This window comes from Mustela nigripes, chromosome 13 (genome assembly GCF_022355385.1).
Source record: "Mustela nigripes isolate SB6536 chromosome 13, MUSNIG.SB6536, whole genome shotgun sequence".
NCBI lineage: Eukaryota > Metazoa > Chordata > Mammalia > Carnivora > Mustelidae > Mustela > Mustela nigripes.
In genome coordinates, this window is record NC_081569.1 from 73,061,133 (window position 1) to 73,084,113 (window position 22,981).

At 54.2% G+C, this 22,981-nt stretch overlaps 1 protein-coding gene across 1 annotated transcript in view; it reads right to left on the bottom strand.

Annotated features, from left to right (window-relative positions):
- LOC131999406 (myosin-6-like) overlaps positions 1–20,987 on the bottom strand; it is a 24,132-nt gene extending 3,145 nt beyond the window's left edge. The window contains exons 1-33 of the mRNA XM_059372137.1: positions 20,787–20,987; positions 19,424–19,567; positions 19,026–19,182; positions 18,914–18,941; positions 18,513–18,624; positions 18,130–18,222; positions 17,366–17,429; positions 17,034–17,132; positions 16,462–16,565; positions 16,236–16,374; positions 14,541–14,809; positions 14,090–14,260; positions 12,577–12,886; positions 11,830–11,900; positions 11,468–11,555; positions 11,262–11,379; positions 10,992–11,115; positions 10,619–10,755; positions 8,995–9,250; positions 8,611–8,853; positions 8,288–8,464; positions 7,858–8,003; positions 7,518–7,608; positions 5,872–6,261; positions 5,443–5,569; positions 5,230–5,348; positions 4,627–4,823; positions 3,904–4,087; positions 3,524–3,689; positions 3,253–3,377; positions 2,024–2,332; positions 1,509–1,712; positions 159–337 (exon numbers count right to left, since the gene is read on the bottom strand). Coding sequence (XP_059228120.1) covers positions 159–337; positions 1,509–1,712; positions 2,024–2,332; positions 3,253–3,377; positions 3,524–3,689; positions 3,904–4,087; positions 4,627–4,823; positions 5,230–5,348; positions 5,443–5,569; positions 5,872–6,261; positions 7,518–7,608; positions 7,858–8,003; positions 8,288–8,464; positions 8,611–8,853; positions 8,995–9,250; positions 10,619–10,755; positions 10,992–11,115; positions 11,262–11,379; positions 11,468–11,555; positions 11,830–11,900; positions 12,577–12,886; positions 14,090–14,260; positions 14,541–14,809; positions 16,236–16,374; positions 16,462–16,565; positions 17,034–17,132; positions 17,366–17,429; positions 18,130–18,222; positions 18,513–18,624; positions 18,914–18,941; positions 19,026–19,182; positions 19,424–19,567; positions 20,787–20,987 — 5,342 coding nt within the window. The remainder of the gene's footprint in view (positions 1–158; positions 338–1,508; positions 1,713–2,023; positions 2,333–3,252; positions 3,378–3,523; positions 3,690–3,903; positions 4,088–4,626; positions 4,824–5,229; positions 5,349–5,442; positions 5,570–5,871; positions 6,262–7,517; positions 7,609–7,857; positions 8,004–8,287; positions 8,465–8,610; positions 8,854–8,994; positions 9,251–10,618; positions 10,756–10,991; positions 11,116–11,261; positions 11,380–11,467; positions 11,556–11,829; positions 11,901–12,576; positions 12,887–14,089; positions 14,261–14,540; positions 14,810–16,235; positions 16,375–16,461; positions 16,566–17,033; positions 17,133–17,365; positions 17,430–18,129; positions 18,223–18,512; positions 18,625–18,913; positions 18,942–19,025; positions 19,183–19,423; positions 19,568–20,786) is intronic.
- Between the last annotated feature and the right edge of the window lie 1,994 nt (positions 20,988–22,981).

Consider the following 22,981-nt stretch of genomic DNA (forward strand, 5'->3'; position numbering starts at 1 on the left):
CAGCCTGGGGGCAGGGGGGAGGTCTAGAAGAACAGGGCCCAGGGCCCCTGGTCCCTCCAGGATCGCCGTCTGCCCAGCCTGGGGTTTGTTTCCCGAGGCCCGCCCACCCGTGCAGCTGCAGGAGTCAGCTTGTCATGGCATGGTGGCCTGGCTGGGACCCAGGGCCCTCGTTCCCGTCTTTAGTGGGGGGCGGGGGGGAGCAGTCACTCACATCGGTGATGGCCTTCTTGGCCTTCTCCTCGGCGTTCCTGCACTCCTGCACCGCCTCTTCTACTTCTGATTGGAGCTGGGTCAGGTCTGACTCCATCTTTTTCTTTTGATTGATGAGACTGGTGTTCTAGATATAGGTAGAGGAAAATATTAATATATACTTTGTTACTAGATTCTACACCTTTAGCTGCAGAAAATTTAAACTAGTCATTTTTTATTTTTTAATTATTTACTTTTAAAGATGTATTTGTTTATTTGAAAGAGAGAGACTACGGGCATGAGTGGGAGGGGAAGAGGGAGAAAGAGAAAGAATCCCAAGCAGACTCTATGCTGAACACGGAGCCTGATGTGAGGCTCGATCCCAGGACCCCAAGATCCCGACCTGAGCCAAAACCAAGAGTTGGAGGCTTAATGGATTGTGCCACCTAGGTGCCCCAAAAAACTAGTTACTTTTTTTTTTTTAAGTCTTGCTTTTGTTTATTCCTTGGGCATTTGTTGTATCTTTGTTATTGTATATCCCAGGTTTTGTATCTGTTTTTCCTTTTCCTAAGAAAGCAGATATGTTCTATATGTTATATCTAAAATTACTCAGCTTTGAAGAAAGACTTCAAACCAGAAAGGGCCTATATGATTCTACTTCTGACATCTTTAGTGACGTGTCTCTTTAGGAGCATGAAAACATTCCAAGGAAAGTGGGAAAACTTTTTTTTTTTTAACCAGGACAATATCCTAGAAATGATTGTAGTTACAGAAAGAATATAGTGGAGTAAGGAAGAGGGGAGGGGGTCAGTGCATGACATCATTCCCACATGTACTAGATTACAGAGAAAAGTCCCACAGGACCCTGCCAGAAGATGGACACAAAAGCTCATGGCAGAGCACAGTTGGAGACAGGGTGTGTGGGATTGCAGAATGATGGTGCTCCCTTGAGAATTTGATTTGCGTATGGATGGCATTTGTGCTTCTTTAAACTCTCCAGATCTCCTCTTTACAGAGCAAAGGAGGCTGTCCTCTAGATCAGGGATGCCAGATTACAGCAAACATGGCACGACTCCCAGACTTGTGACTTGGGTGAACATCACCAACCAATCATGACATCATTAGCTTTGAAGTACATGCCCCCTTCTCAAGGTAGTGTTTCCAAGAGCCCCCATCAGCAGAGGAGAGATGGCCCAGGAAACAGAGTGATTTGCCATCCCAGTTGGACACGCTCGCTCAGGGCATCCAATTCAGAACTTCTGTAAACGGGCTGGGCTCTGCCCCTTGGGGGCATCTTCGTGGGGTCCCGACCGCCTCACCTGGGAGTGCAGCAGCTGCACCCGCTCGCTGGTCTCGATGAGCTCCTGCTCTGCCAGCTTCCGAGAGCGCTCGGTCTGCTCCACCACGGCCCGCAGCTCCTCCAGCTCGGCCTGCAGCAGGTTGTTACGCCGCTCCACGATGGCGATGTTCTCCTTCAGGTCATCGTTGGCGTGCAGCGCGTCATCCAGCTGGATCTGGGTGTCCTGGGGTGGGGTGGGCGGACGCATGTTGGAGACCTGCACCCATCCCATCAGGGCTTCCTAGTCATGGTCTGACACACCCTATGTCAGGTTCACAAACCTTCTCTGTCAAGTGTAGGGCCAGGGCCACGGCCCCTCCTCTGTTGTCTAGGTCAGGAGGCTGGGCTGGTCCAGGACATGCTTAGGGTCTGGTTCTCTTTCGTCAAGCCTCCAAGCCCAGGAGGTAGGTGGCTCCCCCTTTCTCCTGTGTGCTAACCCAGGGCCCTCACCAGACCTGCAGGCAGCTCCCTTCAGGGAGTCCCCCACTCTGTTACCTTCAGATGGGCTTGGGCAATCTTCAGGTGCTTCTGGGACTCGGAGGCTGTTCTGTTGGCCTGGCTGAGCTGGATCTCCATCTCGTTGAGGTCGCCCTCCATCTTCTTTTTGACCCGCAGGGCCTCGTTGCGGCTACGCGTCTCAGCATCCAGGGACGTCTGCAGCGAGTCCACCACGCGCAGGTGGTTGCGCTTGGCCTGCTCCATCTCCTCGTCCTTCTCCGCCAGCTTCCTCTCGATCTCTGCCTTGATCTGGTTGAACTCCAGCTGTGCCCGCAGGATCTTGCCCTCCTCATGCTCCAGGGAGGCCTGGTAGGGGGTGGGGCCAGAGGGTTGGAAGCGGACAGTCAGGGTACGGAGCGAGGATGGGAGGGAGGTAAAGGAGGTGCTGGGTATCAGCCAGGACTGTGGCTTGGAGAGGAAAGCCTGGGGAAAGACACAGGAGGTGGGACCTGCATCCCAGGATGTCCTGGGCTTCCTCAGTCAAGGAAAGGCCTTGGACGTCACCAGTGCCAAGACCCTCTAGGACTAACACCACACCATCCTGAACTTCTAAGTCTCATAGGAAAGGGGGAGGTTTTCATAACCACACACTCCAAGCTTCATTTTTGTTTCCCGGGTCACTTACCTTTCAGTGAAAAAAAGCTAGATGCCCCCAAATTCAGGGCCCTCTCTGGGTTCTCTAAAAACGAACAGTAGCAATAGCAAATTGGGCAGGAAGGACACACGCATGTTGGAGGCATGTATTAAATTTTTAAGTTTGTGATCTCATTTAATCTTCATAACAATTATGCATAAAATCTTATTGGGTATGCATATTAGTTCCATCAAAAATAAGAAAACTAAGGTACAGAGGGGTTAAGAAACTTGCCCAGTAACACAGCAGAGGTCCTGAAGCCAAGTTCCAAACTCAAATCTGCCTGATTCTGAAGCCCACACTCCCACCTACTGTTTGAGGGGTTATGATGATGATTGTATTTCAACTTTATAAACACGGTAGGTTTTATAACCTTTCCGCCCATGATCACACAGTGATGTTTTCCTTGGTGGAGACCTTGGCTTTGGAGGCAGTCATGGTATTGGGCTAGTGGGCAGACTGAGAGAAGGGAGCTAATAAATTTTGTCTGGGGATGAGTATCACCTGCTGGTGAAGAAGAATGGGGAGTCAGAGACAAGAAAGGGTGGGTAGGAGTGGGTATGAAGTAGGGGTGAGGCAGGGCCAGGCTCACCTCAGCCTCCTCCAGGGCTGACTGCAGCTCTAGCTTCTCAGCCTCCAGCTGTTTGCGGACTTTCTCCAGCTCGTGAGCATTCTTCCCTCCTTCTCCCAGCTGCTCCGTCAGGTCGGAGATCTCCTCTGGGGGAGGGGCCCGGGCCGCTCAGTTGGGGGCTGCCATGGTCCCCTGATGGGGGATGCCCCTCTTGGAGCCCCTGAGTGGCGCCACACAAGGAGGCGTGTGGGTATCAGCCAGCCCCTCCCCGGCCTCTCCAGCCCCAGCGCACCCTGGAGGTTCTTGTTCTCCCTCTTGAAGGTCTCCAGATGCTCCAGGGACTCCTCGTAGGCATTCTTGAGCTTGAAGAGCTCTGTGCTGAGGGAGCGTGCCTCCTTCTGCGAGGACTCCAGCTCGGACTGGGACTCCTCATACTTCTGCTTCCACTCGGCCAGGATCTGTGGGGACCCAGTTCACTGTACAACCCTCAGCCCCAGCACCAACCGCTCCCCCCGCCGCCCCTGGTCCTCCAGGGCCTGCCCAGGCCCCTCTGCGGGGTTCAGCCTCCTCCCCAGCACCCCCCGCCCCGTCCCCCAGGAGAAGGTCCCTGGCTTCCTGGTGATGCTGGCCTCCCTGCTCTGCCCCTGGTCGAGTCCCCCAGCCTGGGCCTACCTTGTCAAAGTTCCTCTGCTTCTTGTCCAGGGCCGCGGCGGCTGCGTTGGAGCGCTCCACGTCCACCATCAGGTCCTCGATCTCATTCTGCAGCCGGTGCTTGGTCTTCTCCAGCGAAGAGCACTTGGCATTGACGGCCTCCACAGCCTCCTCAGCGTCCTGCAGCCTCTGAGCCAGCTTCTTCCTGCCCCGGGCAGTGAGCGTGTGTGTGTGTGTGACTCTACCTGGGAACAGCGGGCCCTGGGAACCCCCTCCTCCCTGGACCAGGGTGACCCCATCCTCCCTTCACCACAGCTCCTTGGGACCCTGAGCAGCCCTTCAGGCCCCGGGTCACCAGCCTTGAGGGACCCCAGCCTGCAGGTCGGAGGAGGAAATTGTCCTCCCTCTGTGTAGCGGCGTCTGCGTGGCAGCCTCCTCCCCTCCCCACGCCAGGCTGATCGATGGAAGCTCCTCTGACCAACAAGCTTTTTGCTCGTCTTATACGTGAGCATCAGGTATAACCCGAGCCAAAAGCTCATGCGTCACAGGAAGTGAGTCCGGGCCAGCCAGGTTCACTCAGAGGCCAGGATCCAGGCTCCCTTTCAAGCACCTCTATTCCCACCCCGCTTCCCGCCACTTCTCCCACCCTCCTCAGATCCCCTTCCCGTGTCCATTCTGCTTATCTGCCCCTGCCCTCTTGCTCCCTCCTCTTTTAGAATCAGGGTGGTGAGGCCCAGGACTCACTTGGCCTCCTCGAGCTCCTCGGTCCTCTGGATGGCGTCTGTCTCGTACTTGGTCCTCCACTGCGCCACCTCTGAGTTGGCCTTGGACAGGACACGCTGCAGCTCGGCCTTGGCCTCTGTCTCCTCCTCGTACTGCTCGCGCAGCAGGTCACAGTCATGCCGGGCGGACTGGAGCGCGTGGGCCAGTGCGTTCTTCGCCTGCGGAGGGGAAGCACCAGGAAGAGGGCTTATCTTCCAGGAAGGTGGGAGGGAATGTGCCCCCCACCCCGATCATTGTCTAGATCCTTTTCATATCCATGAACTTCGAACAAGCCCAGCCTCACTCATTCAGGGTGAAGGCTGGTGTGGAAATCTCAGCATCTCAGAGCAGCTTTCCAGCTTGCCCACCCCACCCCTTGCACATAAGGAAATGGCAATCAATGATGTTCAGGTGTGGCTTAGCTGGAGTGTAGAGGAACCTAGCCTGTGGGGTGGGGGTATCAGGGCTTTCCGCCACAGACAGAGGCTTCTCTCCAGCCTCCAAGTTCCATTCATGGTGTTGATGTAATTTAACTACCCAGGGCTGCCATCAAGCCTGTCCCATTGTCCCATAGCTGGGCCTCACCTTGCCCTCCTCCTCCAGCTGCCTCTTGAGGTCCTCTAGTTGCTGGGTATAGGAGAGCTTGCCTCGAGTCATCTGGGAGATCAGTGCCTCCTTCTCATCCAGCTGCCGGGACAGCTCACCTGGTGGTGGGAACAAGAGAGCCTCTGTGGCCTGTGGAGGGGGCAACTGGTGCCTGACCCTGAAGCAGGCACAGGGCCGGTTAGGGGAACCCACCATTCTCTGTCTGCAGTTTGGCTCGCTGGGTGGTGAGGTCATTGAGGGAGCGTTGGGTCTCTTCCAGCTTTGCTCGGTACTCATTGGCCTGGTCCTCCAGGGTCCGGGACATCTTCTCCAGGTTTGCCTTCAGGCAGTAAGGGACAACTTGTCATGGAGAAGGAGCTGAGTGGACCAGAGAAAGGAGGGGAGGACCAAGGTGGGGAAGCACAGGGCACAGAGAGCTGCTGGAGAGCGCAGTCTGAAAGGGGTGCATGAATTAAAGGAGGGAGGGTGAGGAGCTGTGGGGGGAGGCAGGGAGGGCAAGGGAGAGAGTGAGACAGAGAGCAAGGGGTGATGAAGGAGTGACAATGAGAAGACAGGGCAGAGAGAGTGGAGGAAAGGCCGCTGGGAGGGGAAGGGGGTGAGGACGGTGAGCAGGCCACCCACCTTGGCCTTGATGATCTGCTCCATGTTGGAGGTGACGTCGTCCAGCTCCAGCTTGAACTCGCTCTTCTCCTTCTCCAGCTTCTGCTTCACGCGCTGCAGGTTGTCGATCTGCTCGCTCAGCTCGGCCACGCTGTCCGCGTGCTTCTTGCGCAGGGCCGCCGCCGTGGCCTCGTGCTGCAGCGTGGCCTCCTCCAGGTCCCGCCTCATCTTCTGGAACTCGGCCTCCCGCTTCTTGTTCATCTCGATCTGCACGGATGTGGCCCCGCCGGCCTCCTCCAGCCGCTCGCTGATCTCCTCCAGCTCCCGGGACAGGTCTGAGCGCAGCTTCTCCACCTTGGCCCTGGCCGTGCGCTCGGCCTCCAGCTCCTCCTCCAGCTCCTCGATGCGAGCCTGGCCCGGGACACAGAGGGCTCAGACCCACTGCCTGGAGCCCTCCCTTGGGGAGCGCCCATCCCATAGCTCTAGAGCATTCAGGTTCCTCTAGGGCAATGGTTCTTAACTAGGGAAAGCTTTGTACTGCAGAGTGTAGTTGGTGATGTCTGTAAACACGTTTGCTTGCCATGACTTGCCATTTAGTGGGTAGAGACAGGGGGTGCTGCTAGACATTTCTGTAACACATAGACCATCAGTAACAATTTGGTCAAAGCTGAACCCTCAAGGCATCTAGGCTCAGTCTGAGAATCTGCAGCTCTGAATCCTAAGAATCTATGTTTGGATGGGGATTCCGAGATCCTATGAGATCCTGAATCTCAAAGATTCCACAGATTCATTAGGCTCTGCTCTACTAGACATAAGGCAGGAAAGCCTGCACTTGTATCCTACAAATATTTGCAACAATATGCCTTAATCCAATAAAAATTTTTGTAATCTTCCAAGTTAACCACACAGTCCTGTCAATCATATTCTTGACTCTCCAGGGTTTGCCATATTTATGCCTGGGCTCGGTTCCTCCTTAACTGTTCCCTTCCAGGCTGGGTGAGTGCTAGTGGGTTTCTCTTATCATCATCATACCCCTTTGGCCTTAGCCCTGGCCTTGACTAAACTGGGAGAATGTCCCATTTGTCATTTTGATCCGTTCCCTGACCAGCCTGGAGCAAAGGGGGAGCATTGATCAGTGGGATCCTTGCATCGGTGGTTGTGGACAGTGTTAACAGGATGCTCGTGGGTGGGTTCTGGGAGCAGGAGAGAGCCTCTTCTTGGGAGTCTCTGCTCCCGAGATGAAGGAGGTGGGACTGTGTGCAAGAGCCTGGGCAGGAAGAAGGAGGAGCCACAGCCCATTGCCAAGACCTGGTGAGGATAACAGCACTGTTGTTCTGGGTCTAGGAGCCAAAGAGTTTGCCTCAACCCAGACAGAAGAAGAGCCTGGAGAATGTCCTCATAATCTAGCTAAAACCCAGGAGGCAGGGCATAGCTCAGCAAGACATCCTTTTTAGTAGGCTTGTTTGCCTCCCTCAAAGAGCCCTGCTAAAATAACACATCATTGCTTTAATGGCAGAAGGTCGGTGATCCCCAGTGCCAGATGAGGGCTGGTGGGGTCTCCAAGGCTGTCTGGAGCTCTAGATACTGTCTAGAACCCTAAGCAGTTCCTGTATCTTCAGCTACCTCACCACTGAGCTCGCCATTAGCTGCACCAGGAAGAACTTCACCTGATTCTCCTTCAGTTTCTTCTGCAGCTGAAGGGCCAGTGCCTGCTCGTCTTCAATCTTACTGTTCTGCTGATTAATGTCAAATTCTTTCCTGGAGAAGAAGTGGGGGGTGGGTGACAGGTGCTCTTCCTTCCTCTGTACTCATTCTCTTCTCTTGCCAGGGCATGCCAAGACCAGCCCCCTCCCTGCTGGCCCAAGGGGTGAATGCAGGAGAGTCATTTGATCCCCTCATTCACACTGTGCCCAGGACAGTCATGGCCAGTGGGGCTGCAGCACCCTGTGCTCTAACTCCCAGGCCAGACATCTCCACTAGACCTTCCTGGCCAGCTCAGGCTCCTACTTCTTGATCTTTTCTTCCAGCTGCAGCTTGTCATTCTCTAGGTCCATGATGCTCTCCTGGGTCAGCTTCAGGTCACCCTCCAGCTTTCGCTTTGCTCGCTCCAGGTCCATGCGGACCTTCTTCTCTTGCTCCAGGGATCCCTCCAGCTGGTGTGAAGAAGATAATAAATGAGGTCTAGAAAACCTGAGATCCACAGTGTATGCTCCTCTGTTCCCTTCTAAACTCAAAGTCCAGGAGATTGGAGGACAAGCCAGCAGAGAAATACCTGCAAGCACAAAAAATTCTGAGCCCCAGTCTAGTGAGGAACTGCAAAGAACAAGAGCCCCCAGGGGTCATAGAAGTTGGTTTAGGTATCATAGAGTCCCTTGGCTATTGATATTGCCAGCAAAATCCTGACCTGGGAGAGACAAGCATGGTTCTTATTACTCACATCATCCACCTGCTGCTCCAGCTTGACCTTAGACTTAGTCAGTGTGTTGACCTTGTCCTCCTCAGCCTGAAGGTCATCTAGGGCCTGCTGGTGGGCCTCTTGCAGAGCCTTCTTCTCCTTGGTCAGCTTGGCAATGATCTCATCTAGCCCAGCCATTTCCTCTGTCAGGTTCTTCACCTGTGGATCAAGAATCCCATCCCCTTCAGGGTAAGAGGTCATTGGCCTGGAGACATCTATGGGGATGTCCAATGCCAAGGACCAGGACCACACCATGGTCTAGGAATCCTAAGACCTGGGCTAGAGCCAGAAGGAGCTGCCCTCACCTTGTTCTCTGTTGCATGCTTCTCCTTCTCCACCTTGGCCAGCGTCAGCTCCAGGTCATCAATGTCCTTCTTGAGCTCAGAGCACTCATCTTCCAGCTTGCGCTTCTTGGCAGTGAGCTCCGCATTCATCTCCTCCTCATCCTCCAGCCTCTCAGTCATCTCCTTCACCTTGGCCTCCAGCTGGATCTTGTTCTTGATCAGCTGGTCACAGCGCTCCTCTGCATCGTTGAGGTTATCTTGTTCCTGGGAGAAGAGGACAGAGAGGAGACTTAGTGATTAAAGAGAGGAGAGATCCAACGTCTTAGTTCCTGGGGATGACATGGGCTATAATCCAGGGGAGGAAAGTGGAGGAATGAAGAGATTGTCATGAGGCGATGGCCTCACCGCCTGCACTTGGAGCTGGAGGTCATTCTTCTCCTGCAGCAGGGACACCATCTTCTCCTCCACCTCCTTGCGGCGAGCCTCTGACTTCTCCAGCGCCTCCTTGATGCGCCCAAACTCCTCTTTCATGTTGGCCATCTCCTTCTCTGTCTCTGCACTCTTGAGCAGCGGCTTGATCTTGAAGTACAGCTTCATCCAGGGCCAGTTCTTGACCCCCATGAAGGCCCGGATGTTCCACTGGATGACCAGCAGGGCATCCCTGGTAAGGAAACATGGAGGTAGGAAGGGACACTCTGAAAGGGCACTTCATAAACACAAAGCAGCTGCACTCAGCTCCCAGCCCATCTAAAGCTCATAGGCACCTGAGGGCTGGAGCCCTGTCTTGTTGCCTTGATATACACCCCCACTCCAACATTACCACACTGAACATGGAGTTGCTCAATAAATATTTAATCGAGTAATTCAACAAATGGGCAGTTTATATCTTCCCTACTAGGGTGTTAGTAGTAATGAAAGCACCGCTCACAGAGTGTCTACTAAGTTCAGTGTTTCTAATCCCATAAGAACCTCAAATATTTTAAACATATTTTGCATGTAAGAATATCTATAGTATATATGTAAGTCATGAAGCATGAAACAAAATGACTACATATGAACCTGCCAATCCTTCAAACAATAACTAGAGCATTGCCCATGTTGGCTCTCCCTGTGGGATTTTCCTCGTCCCTTTTCCTGGTCCCCCCACCAGAAACAGCCACTATCCTGAATCTTGTGTTTTTCATTTCCTTACTTTTTCAAAACATATTTTAACCGTATATGTATGTGTCTTTAAACAACATGTCACTATTTTTTTTATTATCTCTGAGTTTTATAAAAATTGCATTACACTGTATGTATCCTTCTGTGACTTGCTTTTGTTCACTCAATATGCTTTTGAGGTTCAGACATATTGTACCATGTGGCTGTAAGTCCCTCCTTCATTGCTCTATAATATTCCACTGAACAACCATACTATTTGCCCATTCCCCTGAGATGGAAACTGGGATCGTTTCCAGATCTTTGCTGTTTTGGTCAATGCTCCTGTGAAGATTCTTTTTCATCCCATGCTTCATCCCATGGGATTGAAACATCCTATGGGATTCTTTTTCATCCCGTGGGATCTTTTTTCATCCCATTCATTCCCATTCTGTGGGAATGCACTTAGGAGCGGAACTGGAAGCTATGCAATTGTTAAAGTTTTTTTTGGGGGGGGGGTGATCGCTATACCCAAAATGGGGCTCAAACTCATGATCTTGAGATCAAGAGTTGCATGCTCTATGGACTAAGCCAGTCAGGTGCCCCTGCAATTGTCCATCTTTAAAAGATAATGATAAATTGTTTTTCAGGGTGGTTGTGCTAATTTACCCATAAGTGGTGGGTCAGATTTACTGATTTTTGTCAAGCTCGTGTTTTAAAATGGTATCTCACTCTTTATGGGGGAATTTTCTAGCATGGTAGTCATTTGCTCAAGCCAGCTAACAATTGACGAAGTCAGGGTTTGAACTCAGGTCTTCTGAGTCACACCAGTTAGCACTGCTTGTCTACCTTTTACACCCCTGCGAAAGCCTCACCCTTTCCATTGCCTCACCTGCGCTCCACGATCTTCTTGAACTCAATGCGCATGAGTAGGCCCCGGGCTTGTGCCTGGATGCGGGTGATGATGCGGCTCAGCCTCTCATCCCGCATCTCCTCCAGCAGCCCCAGCAGCCCCGCCTTGAAGAACACCTGTGGGCCAGCAGTGGGTGGGCCGGGAGGGGAAAGAGGAGAGGTTGCTTTTAAGCAGTGTAAGGCCAGTGACAGCTGGAGCTGGGACAGGGGCACTGGATGGTCCATGGAGAGGGGGAGAAGGCAGTTCAGAGATGGTCCTAAGATGACTGGTAAAAGGGAAAGAGCTGTGAGGTGGGGACCCAAAGGATAGGAGAGGTCTCTCTGTAGTCAGCTCACCTCCTCCCTTCCCTCACCTTGGTGTGGCCAAACTTGTACTGGTTGTGGTCAATGTCCAGGGAGCCCAGCAGCTTCTCTGCCCCTTTCCTGCTGTCAATGAACTGGCCCTCAGGGATGGCTGTCGGGTTCAGGATGCGGTACCTGGAGAGGGTGGTGCCCCGAGTCACTCATGTTCTGGACCAATCTGCTCTGCCCACAGCACTCAGGGCCACCTGTGGACTTGCTTCCCCACCAAGTCTTCCCAGGCTCCCCCTGTTCCCTGAGCTCTGGGGAGCCCCCGTACCCACCTCTGCCGGAAGTCCCCGTAGAGGATACGGTTGGGGAAGCCCTTCCTGCAGATGCGGATGCCCTCCAGCACACCGTTGCAGCGCAGCTGGTGCATGACCAGGGGGTTGTCCATCACCCCTGCAGCAGGAGAGAAGGAGAAGGTATTGGCCTCAGGATAAGTGATGCCAAGTGCCCTCCCCAAACTAGACCCTTGCACATGGCTCACCTGGAGCCTTCCGTTCATTGGGGATGATGCAGCGCACAAAGTGAGGGTGGGTGGTCTTCAGGTTGGTCATGAGCTTATTCAGATTCTCCTGGGGGTGGATGAGAGTGGGGAGTCAGGAGCCACAGGGACCATCTTTTTGGGCCCTGGGCCCCTGAGCCTGTCTCCAGAATTCTCCAGGGGACCAAGAGTTGACATGTCATTTATGATGTGAGTTCAGGATTCTATAGAATTTACATGCCCAAAATGACCATGTAGTTCTAGCTTCCTTCCTCCCCAGACTCAGACAATCAAATTAGGGTAACACAGCCAAAGGACTGGACCTGTACACCACGGGCCCCCTGGCATCTCTGAGCCCTTCTTACCCGGTGGAGGGCCGACACTGTCTGAAAGGATGAGCCCTTTTTCTTGCCTCCTTTGCCTTTACCGCTGTCCCCTAATAATGAGAGAAGGGATGAGGAGTCAGAGTTTAAAAGCAAAGGAATGCTCGGCCAGGGTCAGGACACTGCTTCTCACTAGCCATGTGACTTCACAAAGTGATTCTCCAGGTCTCAGTTTTTCCACAAGAACAGTGACTGCCTCTCTGGGACAGAGATTAGATACGCTTGCTTGCCACACCGTGGGTGCTGAAATAGTATGAGTGCTCCTCTCCCACTTTCTTCTTCGAACCCTACCCTTCATGCTTGCATCTTTCTGAGGTCAGCCTTCCTTCTTGTAGTTCTTCCTCCTCTTCCCAAGCCACACCCTTGCTCATCCTTCTCTGAAACGGACGTTCATCTGTGCTCCCAGGTGCTCAGTGATCCTCTCAAGGTTTACCGAGAACTCCCACAGGCACAGCTCTACGCTGGACCTGGCACAGCTATGCATGCCCACCTTCACTAACTTCCAGGTGTTCAGCCTTGAGGAGACTCGACCAAGACCCATAATACAGAATGGAAAATGACTCTTTCATAAACCAGCTGCAGAATGACTGCTGTGAGATCTCCTGACCCCCATCCCGTGACTCACGGGATCCCTTCTCTCCGCTAGAATCCTGTGCTTTGAAGCCGAGGGCCCCTGGTCCCTGGCAACTCCAGAATTGCTCTAGCCCAGGGCAGGGGCTGCCCTCTTACCGACATCAGCAGAAGCATAGGAGGAGAAGAGGGTGGCCATGAGCTTGAGGGAGGACTTCTGGTACAAGCCCACCACCGTCTCGTTGAGCGGGTCTTTGTTCTTCTCCAGCCAGCCCAGGATGTTGTAGTCCACGGTGCCGGCATAGTGGACCAGGGAGAAGTGGGCTTCCTGCTTCCCCTTGACATTGCGTGGCTTCTGGAAGTTGTTGGACTTGCCCAAGTGGTTGTCATAGAGCTTGGCCTTGAAGGTCATGTCAGTGGCCTTGGGGAACATGCACTCCTCCTCCAGGATGGACATGATGCCCATGGGCTGAGAGCAGGGGGGAGTAGAGAGAGCATCACTATGTGCACTCCCAGGTTTCCAGAGTCCCACACCTTGCCAATGGAAAAGCCACAGCCCGGTAGATCTGACAGGCCACAGAGTATCTGTGCTAGCACCTCTAGTCCCAATAGAGGATGCTCATATTCCAGGAATTAACCTAAATCCAATTCTATTCAAATCTGGCCTATAACCTCTTTCTGCCTCAGTGGACCTAGTGAAGAGCCCTATGCTCCCAGCCATCCTTCCATGTCCCAAAGGCCTTGCAACAAGCCCCTTCTTCTTGGAAGGCTCCTTGCCCCAGGGACAGGTGTATTTCCGAGGTGCCAGACTCTGCCTAGGTGAAGGGTAACTGTTCTTCAAAGGATGGTTAGAGGGATCCATGTTCTACAAAAACATCCTGCTCTTGAGAGAGTATGATGGTTCTTGACTTTCCTTGGGGCAGGAATCCTAATGAGCATCTGATTAAACTAAAGATGTTTCCCTGGAAAAATGCATGTAAACACGTGTGTGTGTGTGTGTGTGTGTGTGCGCGCGCACGCACGCCTGTGCGTGTGTGCGTGTGCACACACACACACACACACACTTCCATATATTTTCAGGCGATTCTGAGACCTCTGGAGGAGCAGCACCTTGGATAACCACCCAGAGCTTCTGGGAAGCTTTGGTTTTCTGAAGGGCACTGGCTGGCTAAGTGAGGGAAGATGTTCCAGGCTCTGGTCTGTATCAGCAAAGGCACACTGAGAACAAGCCAGCACTGGGAACCTCACACTAGCTCTGTTCTTGTCTCCTCTGAATCTATGGACAAGAGGGGCTGAAGACCCTCAGCTATCAGGAAGAGGCTGGGAAGCCAAGTGTCAGATCCAAAGATCCTACGGTCAGCCTGGGATCTTTCCATAGATGATGCTTCTCATGGGCTGTCAGAGGGGCCCGTTCTCCGTTCTCCCTCTCCTCACTACGTCCCCTTCTTAAGACTTTGGGAGGTGACCACCATATGGGAAAAGGTCTCAGGTCCTGGGGAGAGGAGAAAGGAGCTCATCCCATGTATGCCCATGACTTCATGGTGGGTAGGAACTGGGCTTGAGAGAGGCTGGGGATTCTGGGACTTCAGTTTCTTGGCTGTAGAAGGGATAGCACTAACACTCTGTCTGGAATGACAGGGGACGGGGACACAGACAGCGGGGGAGGCAGCACCTTCTCAATGAGGTCGATACAGGCCTGCAGGTCCATGCCAAAGTCAATGAACTCCCACTCGATGCCCTCCTTCTTGTACTCCTCCTGCTCCAGCACGAACATGTGGTGGTTGAAGAATTGCTGCAGCTTCTCGTTGGTGAAGTTGATACACAGCTGCTCAAAGCTGTTGAACTGTGGGTGGGGGGTGGGGGCTGAGTGGGTCAGGCCCACAGGAGTCTGAGCAGTCTGTGTGGTCTGCCCTGGTCGGTGCCCAAGCCCAGACAGGGGTGTGGCCAGGCCCCTGCCCTGTCAGGCGGGGGAGGGGTACTCCCCTGGAAGACAGGACGAGGCATCTGTTACCGCTGAGCCCCGCAGCCTTTCCCAAGATTGGCCGTGATGGTCACAGGTGAGAACAAGTGAGTCACCCTCCCCTCCCCCCACCGCACATGTGTGCCTAGGCTCCCCCACTCACATCGAAGATCTCGAAGCCGGCGATGTCCAGGACCCCTATGAAGTACTGGCGTGGCTGCTTGGTCTCCAGGGTGGCGTTGATTCTCGTCACCATCCAGTTGAACATCTTCTCGTACACGGCCTTGGCCAGGGCCCCAATGGAGTAGTACACCTGCTGGACGCTCTGCCCCTTGGTGACGTACTCGTTGCCCACTTTCACCCGAGGGTGGCACAGCCCCTTGAGCAGATCGGCTGAGTTCAGCCCCATGAGGTAGGCGGACTTGTCGGCATCTGGAGGAGAAGGAAAGAAGTCAGCAAGCACTTACCGCAGACCCTCTTTCTTTCCCTGCTCTGGGCAGGGCCAGAGACCTTCTGAAGCATTGGTTCAGCTGCCCTCACTAAAGAGTTGCATATCCAGGCCTGGAAGGGTACCAAGCTTGCCAGGGGGCATGTAGTCACCAACATACAGAGTCCGGCTGGTGCCCAAGCCTCCTCCTCATCTGTCCAGAACCTCCCACCACCCAGCAGTTCCTGCTGCCTCTGTCTGTAACGTCTGCTTGGTGCCCCCGGTCTGGGTCGTGGAACAGCACTGCTGTGAGCACCTTCTCACATCTCCAGGGCACAGACTCTGGCTGACGGAGATGGGCCCTGCTCCCTGCCTCCTTTGCTCCCATCCCCAGATCTGATCCAGGACCAGGCCCGTTCCATTCTGGATCCATGCAGTGACCAACTTGGTATTAAGGTTCCTAACAGCAAGGCCCTCCCCACCCCAGCTCTCAACCTGTGCCATCCAACATATGATCTCTATTTAGAAGAAATGTATTTGATTCAATTTCAAGAGTTTTGTGATAGCTGATGACTTGTTCTCATGAAAGCCAGGCTTGGCATTTTGATCTGGAGAGATACAGAGAAGGAGTCAAGGTAGGCTAAGAGGAAGGTTCTTGGGCATTTGTCTGGCCCTATTAACACCTTGACATCTCCTTCTCAAAGAATTCCTACAATGGCCCCAGAGTGAGCTAGGAAGACTGTTGTTCCATTTCACTGAGGAGGAAACTGAGGCCCAGTGAGGTATGCAACATGTTAATGGCAAGCTATATCCTGACTCCTGGCCCTTACCTCCCAAACAGTACATGGCACGGGGCCTGAAAGGGACCCATCCAAGGGCTGGGCAACCTCCACATACACACTAATGGCCAGGATGTGCAGAGCTCAGAATCTGTGCATTTCTGAGCTTGGCTGAGTCTTGAGCCTAGGAGGAGACATCCCAACTCACTTCTGGTCAGTGCAGCTGGGGTTGAAGAGTTGGCAGGATTGTAGGGGGCCTCCCTGCCTGCCCGTCTCTCACATATCCTTGTCCCTCCCTGGCTCTCACCCCATCCATCTACCCCACAGGCCTCAGGCCCCCAGGAACCAGCCTGTCTGGGGACAGTGGTTGACCTCTGACTAGGCTCTAATGAGGAGAAAGCCTGGAGGTCGGGCTGGATGGTGGTGGGGCCCTGCCCCTGGGACGAGGTACTGCTCTCTGACCATTTGCTTCTCATACTTCTGGCTTCCTCCCACTTTCTCCATCATGGTCCTAATTACCTTAATAAACTAGGTTGTCAGCCTAGCTCTTCAAGAATTGTTGAATAGCACCACTTTGGGACCCAGCATGGGAGACCCTGCTCCCAGAGGACGATCTCCTCCTGACAGGTGAACACCCAGCACCTGCCCCCACCTTCGGTGCCATCTGGCTCAGCTTGCTCTTCCCGCTGCTTCTGCTTGAACTTCATGTTCCCGTAGTGCATGATGGCGCCCGTTAGCTTGTAGACTCCAGCTTTCTCCTCGGAAGTAAAGCCCAACACGTCGAAGGCGCTCTAGGACAGAGCAGGAGAGGCAAAGAGGGAGGTTGGGTTTGGTGGTGCAGGAACCCTCGGGAGCTCTCATGTTGCCTCCTCACTCACATCTGTGGCCATGAGCTCCTCGGAGTCATCAATGGAGGCCACAGACACCTCTCCCTGAGACACGAAGGCGTAGTCGTAGGGGTTGTTGGTGACCAGCAGCATGTCTGTCCAGGCAAGGAGCAGGGCAGGGGACAAGGGGACGGGAGAGGGCAAGGGATGGGCAGAGAGGGGTTGGGAGGAGGGCATGGTGGGGTTGGGGCAGGGACAATGAGGAGAGGACCAGGAGCAGGGAGAGAGGAGGACAGTCAGCAAGGACCATGCAGAGAATCCAAAAGACATGAAAAAGTAGGCAGGGGACTGGGGAGGGAAGACAGTGGGAGAATGACACCTGGCAGCAGGGGAGGCATGAAGAGGAGAAGGGGAAAATCAACCAAGAAGAGGAGAAGATACATGACAAAGAAAGAGTGGGGAGAGAGGCAAGAGGAGACCCAGGCCGATCTGAGATGGGGAAGGAAGAGAAGACCTGAGCAGACTAAAGGAGGAGGGAGAGGAATGGGGACAGGTGAGGAGGAGGAGGACACCCACCCTACCTGGGGAAGGCAATGGGAGCATTGAGGTATAGACAGGCTCACCCAGAAGCTCTGGCTTCTTGTTGGACAGGATCTGGTAGAAGATGTGGTAGTTCCTCTCAGCCTTCAGCTGGAAGATCACCCGGGACTTCTCCAGGAGATCTGAAGTGAGGAGAAGGGAGGAAGGCAGCAGATAAGGATGGGGAGAGAGGGGAGAGAGTTGATACAGCAAATGGGTGTAGATTAGGGGAGAAAGGCTCTTAGAACAAAATGGAGAGAGCCAGGGGAAGAGGAAAGAAGGTGGAGAGGGAATGTTGAGTTAGGGTGGCCCAGTTGGGAGAGAAGGCAGAGGCAGAGGACACAGAAGGGCATGCACGGCTCCCTGCCATACTCACAGGTCTCTATGTCTGCAGAAGCCAACTTTCCAGTGGCTCCAAAGTGGATCCTGATGAATTTCCCCTGCAGGTGGATGGGACAAAGAGTCAGAGAACTGGCCAGAAGGGACAGAATGGAAATCTTGGACCTCAAAACAACCCTGGGTAGTTCTGGGAATGTTAATGACTTCTTTGGTGTCCCAGATTAGTATCAGTAAAACAGGGAAAAGTATACCCATCTCCATATTACTAGATATGTCTGAGAATAAACAACAACACAGGAATGAACACAGATACAATGCCTCCTGTTTGTTCCTCTGGTATGATGTCATCAATCCTTTCAGTGACCTGCGAGGTAAATATTTCTACCTCTGTGTTACAGACAGAGGACCTGGGACTTAGGTGCAGGGACTTGCTGGGCAGGTGGGAAGCTGGGGAATTGGCTCCAGCACCTATGATCCCTGCCCACTTCCCATGTGGAAGAGCGCTGGAAAAAGTCATTTGGAAAATCTAGAATGTGCTCCAAATCAGCTCCATTACTTGGTTATGGAATCGCTCTGGTGACTCTGGGTCTCTTTTCTTGAGTTCTCCGATCTCAGGGAGCCGGGCTGGGTCAAGAGGGTTTAAGAGTGTGTGTGTGCACACGCGCACCCTTGTTGATATCCCAAAACCCAAATGCAGGATGATCACCTGGGTGTGGTAACTGTTGAGAAAACGACACCCCCCACCCCGCTTTTCTTGTCCAGGCCAAAAGAGGCCAGTTGGCAGCTGTCAAAGGCACTCACAAAGCGGGAGGAGTTGTCATTCCGGACGGTCTTGGCGTTGCCAAAGGCCTCCAGGGCGGGGTTGGCCTGGATGATCTGGTCCTCCAGGGTGCCCTGTGAAGGCAGCAGAACCCCGAGGGTTTATCTTCTGTCCACCTCCAGCAGTGGGGAGGGCAGGGGGCTATACTGGTCCTGGGGGATGGGGGTGGGGCTGGATGGATGGCAGGTGGGTCTCTGGCTCCAAAGGGCCATATTCAGACATCAGAGTGTGTGTCTCCTTCCAGGCAGGTCTTGAGCATTGGGCTCAGTGGTGCTGTACCCACTGTTCCCCAGGGCAAGGCTAGGGGTCAGCTGGGTCACTCTGCCCCCAGGTCCCTCTGCTGAGCCTGTGGCCCACCCCATACCTTGTTTGCACTGGCATTGTCCTTCTTGCCACGGTCACCTATGGCCGCGATGCTGGCAAAGTACTGGATGACACGTTTTGTGTTCACAGTCTTCCCTGCACCGGATTCTCCACTTGAGGCAAGAGGGACCCATCAGAATCCAAGATTTCCCCTATGCTCCATTTGGAGTTCAGCCCCCTGCACCATCCTCCCTCAGGATCCCAGCCTTCTACATTCCTCTACCAGGGCCCAGGGCCCTGCAGAATTTGCATATCATTGTAGATCACTCCAACACCCCTCTGAGAGCCCAGCTCCCTGTACTCCTTGCAACCAAAACTTTAAACCTTTCCTCCCCTCTGCACCCCCAGGAATCAGCCTGGGTCCCCCCCAAGTCCCTATGTGGGTGGATGGCATTTGCTCACGTAATGAGGATGGACTGGTTCTCCCGATCTGGAAGAGAAAAGAGGAGAGGCAACATGGTCAGGTCCATGGGTACAGGCCTGAGGGAGCACGGGTCAGGGCTGTCAGGCCCACCTGTCAGCATGTACTGATAGGCGTTGTCAGAGATGGAGAAGATGTGGGGCGGCGCCTCGCTCCTCTTCTTGCCCCGGTAGGCGGCCACCACCTCGGCGTTGTACACCGGCAGCCACTTGTAGGGATTGACGGTGACGCAGAAGAGGCCCGAGTAGGTCTGGAGCAGGAGAGGGAACAGGCGTGAGGGGCTGGAAGGGGATGCCTGGGTCAGGTGGGGACAGGCAGGGGAGTCCCTGGTCACCCAAACTGGCTCCTCTCTTCCTGTAGCTGACCAAGGTTAGGGAGGGGGCAGAGGGGAGCTGGGGTCCCTTGGAGAATCCTGACCCCTTGCCTTGAGAGAGTGGCGCTGGCCTACTTTGTCGTCCACCCAGGGCTGGCTTCCTGCAATGCGCACTCACATAGATCATCCAGGCTGCATAGCGCTCCTTGAGGTTGAAGAGCACAGCAGGCTCGTGCAGGAAGGTCAGCATGGCCATGTCCTCGATCTTGTCAAACTTGGGTGGGTTCTGCTGCAACACCTGGTCCTCCTTCAAGGTTACAGTCTGGGGAGGGTACACAGACAGGGATGACCGCACCCCCCCCCACCTTGACAGTCCTTGCTCGCCACCCTCACGCACTTACCTCCTCCCAAAACACAGTCTGCAACCTCGATCCCCCAGCTCTCCTCTGACCAGCACCCAAGCCCTGCCCCATGCTTTCCCCAGACGACTTAGAGCTCACTGTGTCTCCCATCCCAGGGTTTCCGTGTCTTGCCGGTGCCCCAGGGCTTGTGACCATGAGCAGCCCCTTTCTGTCCCTGCTTCATGCACCTAGAGGCAAACTTGGTGGGGCTGGCAGCTGTCCAGTCTGGGCACATACCTTACCCTGACTCCTGGGGGCACTGCTTGTGGGCTTCAGTGGCTCAGGGCAAACCTTGCCCCGCTGGGAAACATCTTTACCACCAACCTATAGTCCCCATTGGTCACCATTAAGGTGGTTCATGTGACACCAGTCACTTTGCCATGCCCTAAGATCTTCAGACCCTGCAGGTAGGTATTCTGGTATTGTTTCTGGACAGTGGAGGAAGCTGCGGCTAGAACAATTAAATGGTTTACCAGCTTGGTAGACAACCAGCGGCAGAACTGGCACAACCCCAGCAGGTTGTGACCTGTTATTGCACACCTCGCTGGGACCCAACATTCAGTCGGCAGGTCTGAGGACAAATGGTGTGAGCTGCTGCTAGTGACCAGTGACGACCCTTACGACTTGTGAGAGGAAGCAGGTACTATGGACTTCTGAGCACTGGTCACTAACCCCAAGACTGAGCGTTCAGCTCAAGAACTCCTGCTTTTTGTGTTCATCTGGTTCTAAGAGTTTGCTCTTGGTTTGGGTGAGGTGAATTTGGGGGAGCTGGTCTGTGGAGGAAACTGAGGCACAGAGAGGTGGGGATATGCATACAAGAATGAACTTTACTTGATACTGTGCCTCTGTCTTTTTTATCTCCAGGACCCCACTGAGGCAGACGCCAGTGGAGGTTCCGCCCACCTCCCGGTCCCAGCATCTTCCCTGGCGAAGAGCACGCCCCCCTGTTCCACTGCTTGGGTCCATCTGAGAAATGTCCGAGTTCACACCCAAGTGCTAAGTTCCTCGAGGGGTCATGTCTGGCACTCCTACTGGCTTTAGCTCTTCTCCCAAGCCCTCAGCTCCCACAGCAAGTGGCCTCACCCTTGCAACCCCCCACCAAACCTTCTCTCCCTTTCTCTGGCACTATGCCCCACACACCTTGCCATTCTCTGTCTCAGCAGTGACCTTGCCTCCCTCCCGGGACAAGATCTTGGCCTTCACAAACTCCTCCTTGTCATCGGGTACGAAGCACTCAGTGCGGATGTCAAAGGGTCTAGTCTGGGCCTCCAGACGTTCCTTCTCTGACTTGCGGAGGTATTGGGCTGCCGCCCCAAAATCGGCCATCTGGGCATCGGTCATTTTGGTGCTTCCCTGCGCTTGAGACAGAAGGGCCAACTGAGACAGTGGAACCTCCTCCCGTGCTCTGCATCCCCACTCCCTGCCACCCCTCCTCACCACCTGTCCCTCTATTCCGCCCTACCACTGAGGAGACCCTGGCCTGGGTCCCGTCCTCCCTGTGCTTCAGGTTCTCCTTCCTTTGCCCTCTGACCTGACGCAGAAGGAGACTCTCTAAGGGTCTGCGCTGGCTGGAATTGGCTGGTGTTCTGAGGTAGGGGAGGTTCCGAGCTGCCTAGAGGAGAGACGGGGGCCCCGGTCCAGCAATCTGGCTCCCACGAGAGGATTGGAGGGGTTCTCACCTGGTTATCTCTTCACGGAGAATCCTGAAGACTCTGGACCATGGGTGGAACCACAGAGACCCAGGCAGGCAGAGGGAAGACCAGATGAGGAGAGAGAACAGTGGAGAAGGGTCATCGGGGAGAAGTGAGCCCGGAGGATCGACCCAAAGAGCCGGACGCGCAGGACCGACCGAAATGGGGAATTTGGGAGAGAGAAGAGGCAGAGAGCCGGTAAAGAAAGGATGCAGAGTTGGTGAGAGCACCAGGGGTGGACAGGGAATCAGAGTGGGAGATAGAGGTGAGAAGATTAGAACACACATGCACGCCGACAGGAAGGATGGGCCAGGGAGACAGACAAAGAAGGACAGGAGTGACAAGTATTGATAAAGACCAGGAGATAACATAAAACCAGACAAAGAGCAGAAAGCTCTTTGGAGGGAGGAAGATGGAGGGCAGAGCATGGAGGATACAGAAAGTGGGGGACAGCAGAGGCAGGGAAAGAAAGGTAGATCAGAGGAGAAAAGAGTTTTCTGGGTTTTCCTTGGGAACCACCCCTCTGTCGGTAGGAACTTCCCAGGGTTGGGCAAGGCAGTTCTAGCAGAACCCTTGGGTCTCAGACCAACCTGCACCCCACTCCCTGAGGTGGGGGCTCCGGGGACTGGACGCAGAGTCCACCAAACTCTCTCTTACCTGGTTCAGAGGAGTGTCTGTCTGTCCTGGGGGAGCCTTCTCCTTTATATCCTGCTGCTCCCAACCCCTGCCTAAATTTGGAGTCCTTCCGGAGGGACCCTCCCTCCCACCTCTCTTCCCTCCCGGCTCCTCCTCCCTTGATCCCTTGGCTCTGGAGGTGACAGGAGGACAGCAGTGCCTCTAGATTTGCCCATGAAAGGTCTGTCACCCTAGCCCCTCTGGCTCCAGGGCCTTTTTTTAGTCCTTGGGCACATTCCTTTCCTCCAAAGAACTGATGGGCAGATAGTAGGAAGACAGGACCTTCTCGCACAAACGCCCCTGCCTGCCAGGCCCTTACCTTGGTTATTTTTAACCTGGAGGGTAAGCTGAGCACACTGGGCTAAAGTCACCTTCTCCTGCAGGCCAGATGCTGTCCCCTGACCCCAGCTAGGGGTTTCCCACTCTTCTACCCATTTCTACCCTGGCCTGACCTAACATACCCCCAGGCTGGGAACATCTGCCCACCCTCTCTGACCTGAGGTCCCATGGTGTTAGGGGCTGGGAGCTGGAGCTGGGATGCCCAATAAGGGGAATCTACTGCCCAGCTCCATGACTCAGTTTCCCTTTGTTAGAAAACAGATGTGTATGCTGCCCTCTCCCTGCACAAACGCAGTGTACCTGGTTTCCTTCTGGTTCCCTGATCTCCAGGCAGGTATTCTCCTGCGGACTTGAGGCTGTGCTGCTTCAGGTACATATCTGGAGCCCCAGCCCCTCCAGTGATGCTCCTGCTGCAGTGGCCACTCTCTGTCCTCTCAAAGGAGAAGGAATTCTCCCACACCAACCACAAATTCACACTCAGACCCACGGTCCACTACCCGTCCCTATCGACTTGACAATCACACGTCCGGAAGCATTCCTAGCCACACACATGCAGACTTTTCACACTTACACATTCATGATCACAGATTTTCCCACTTGCGGTTAGGCACACCAACACGCACATTTACA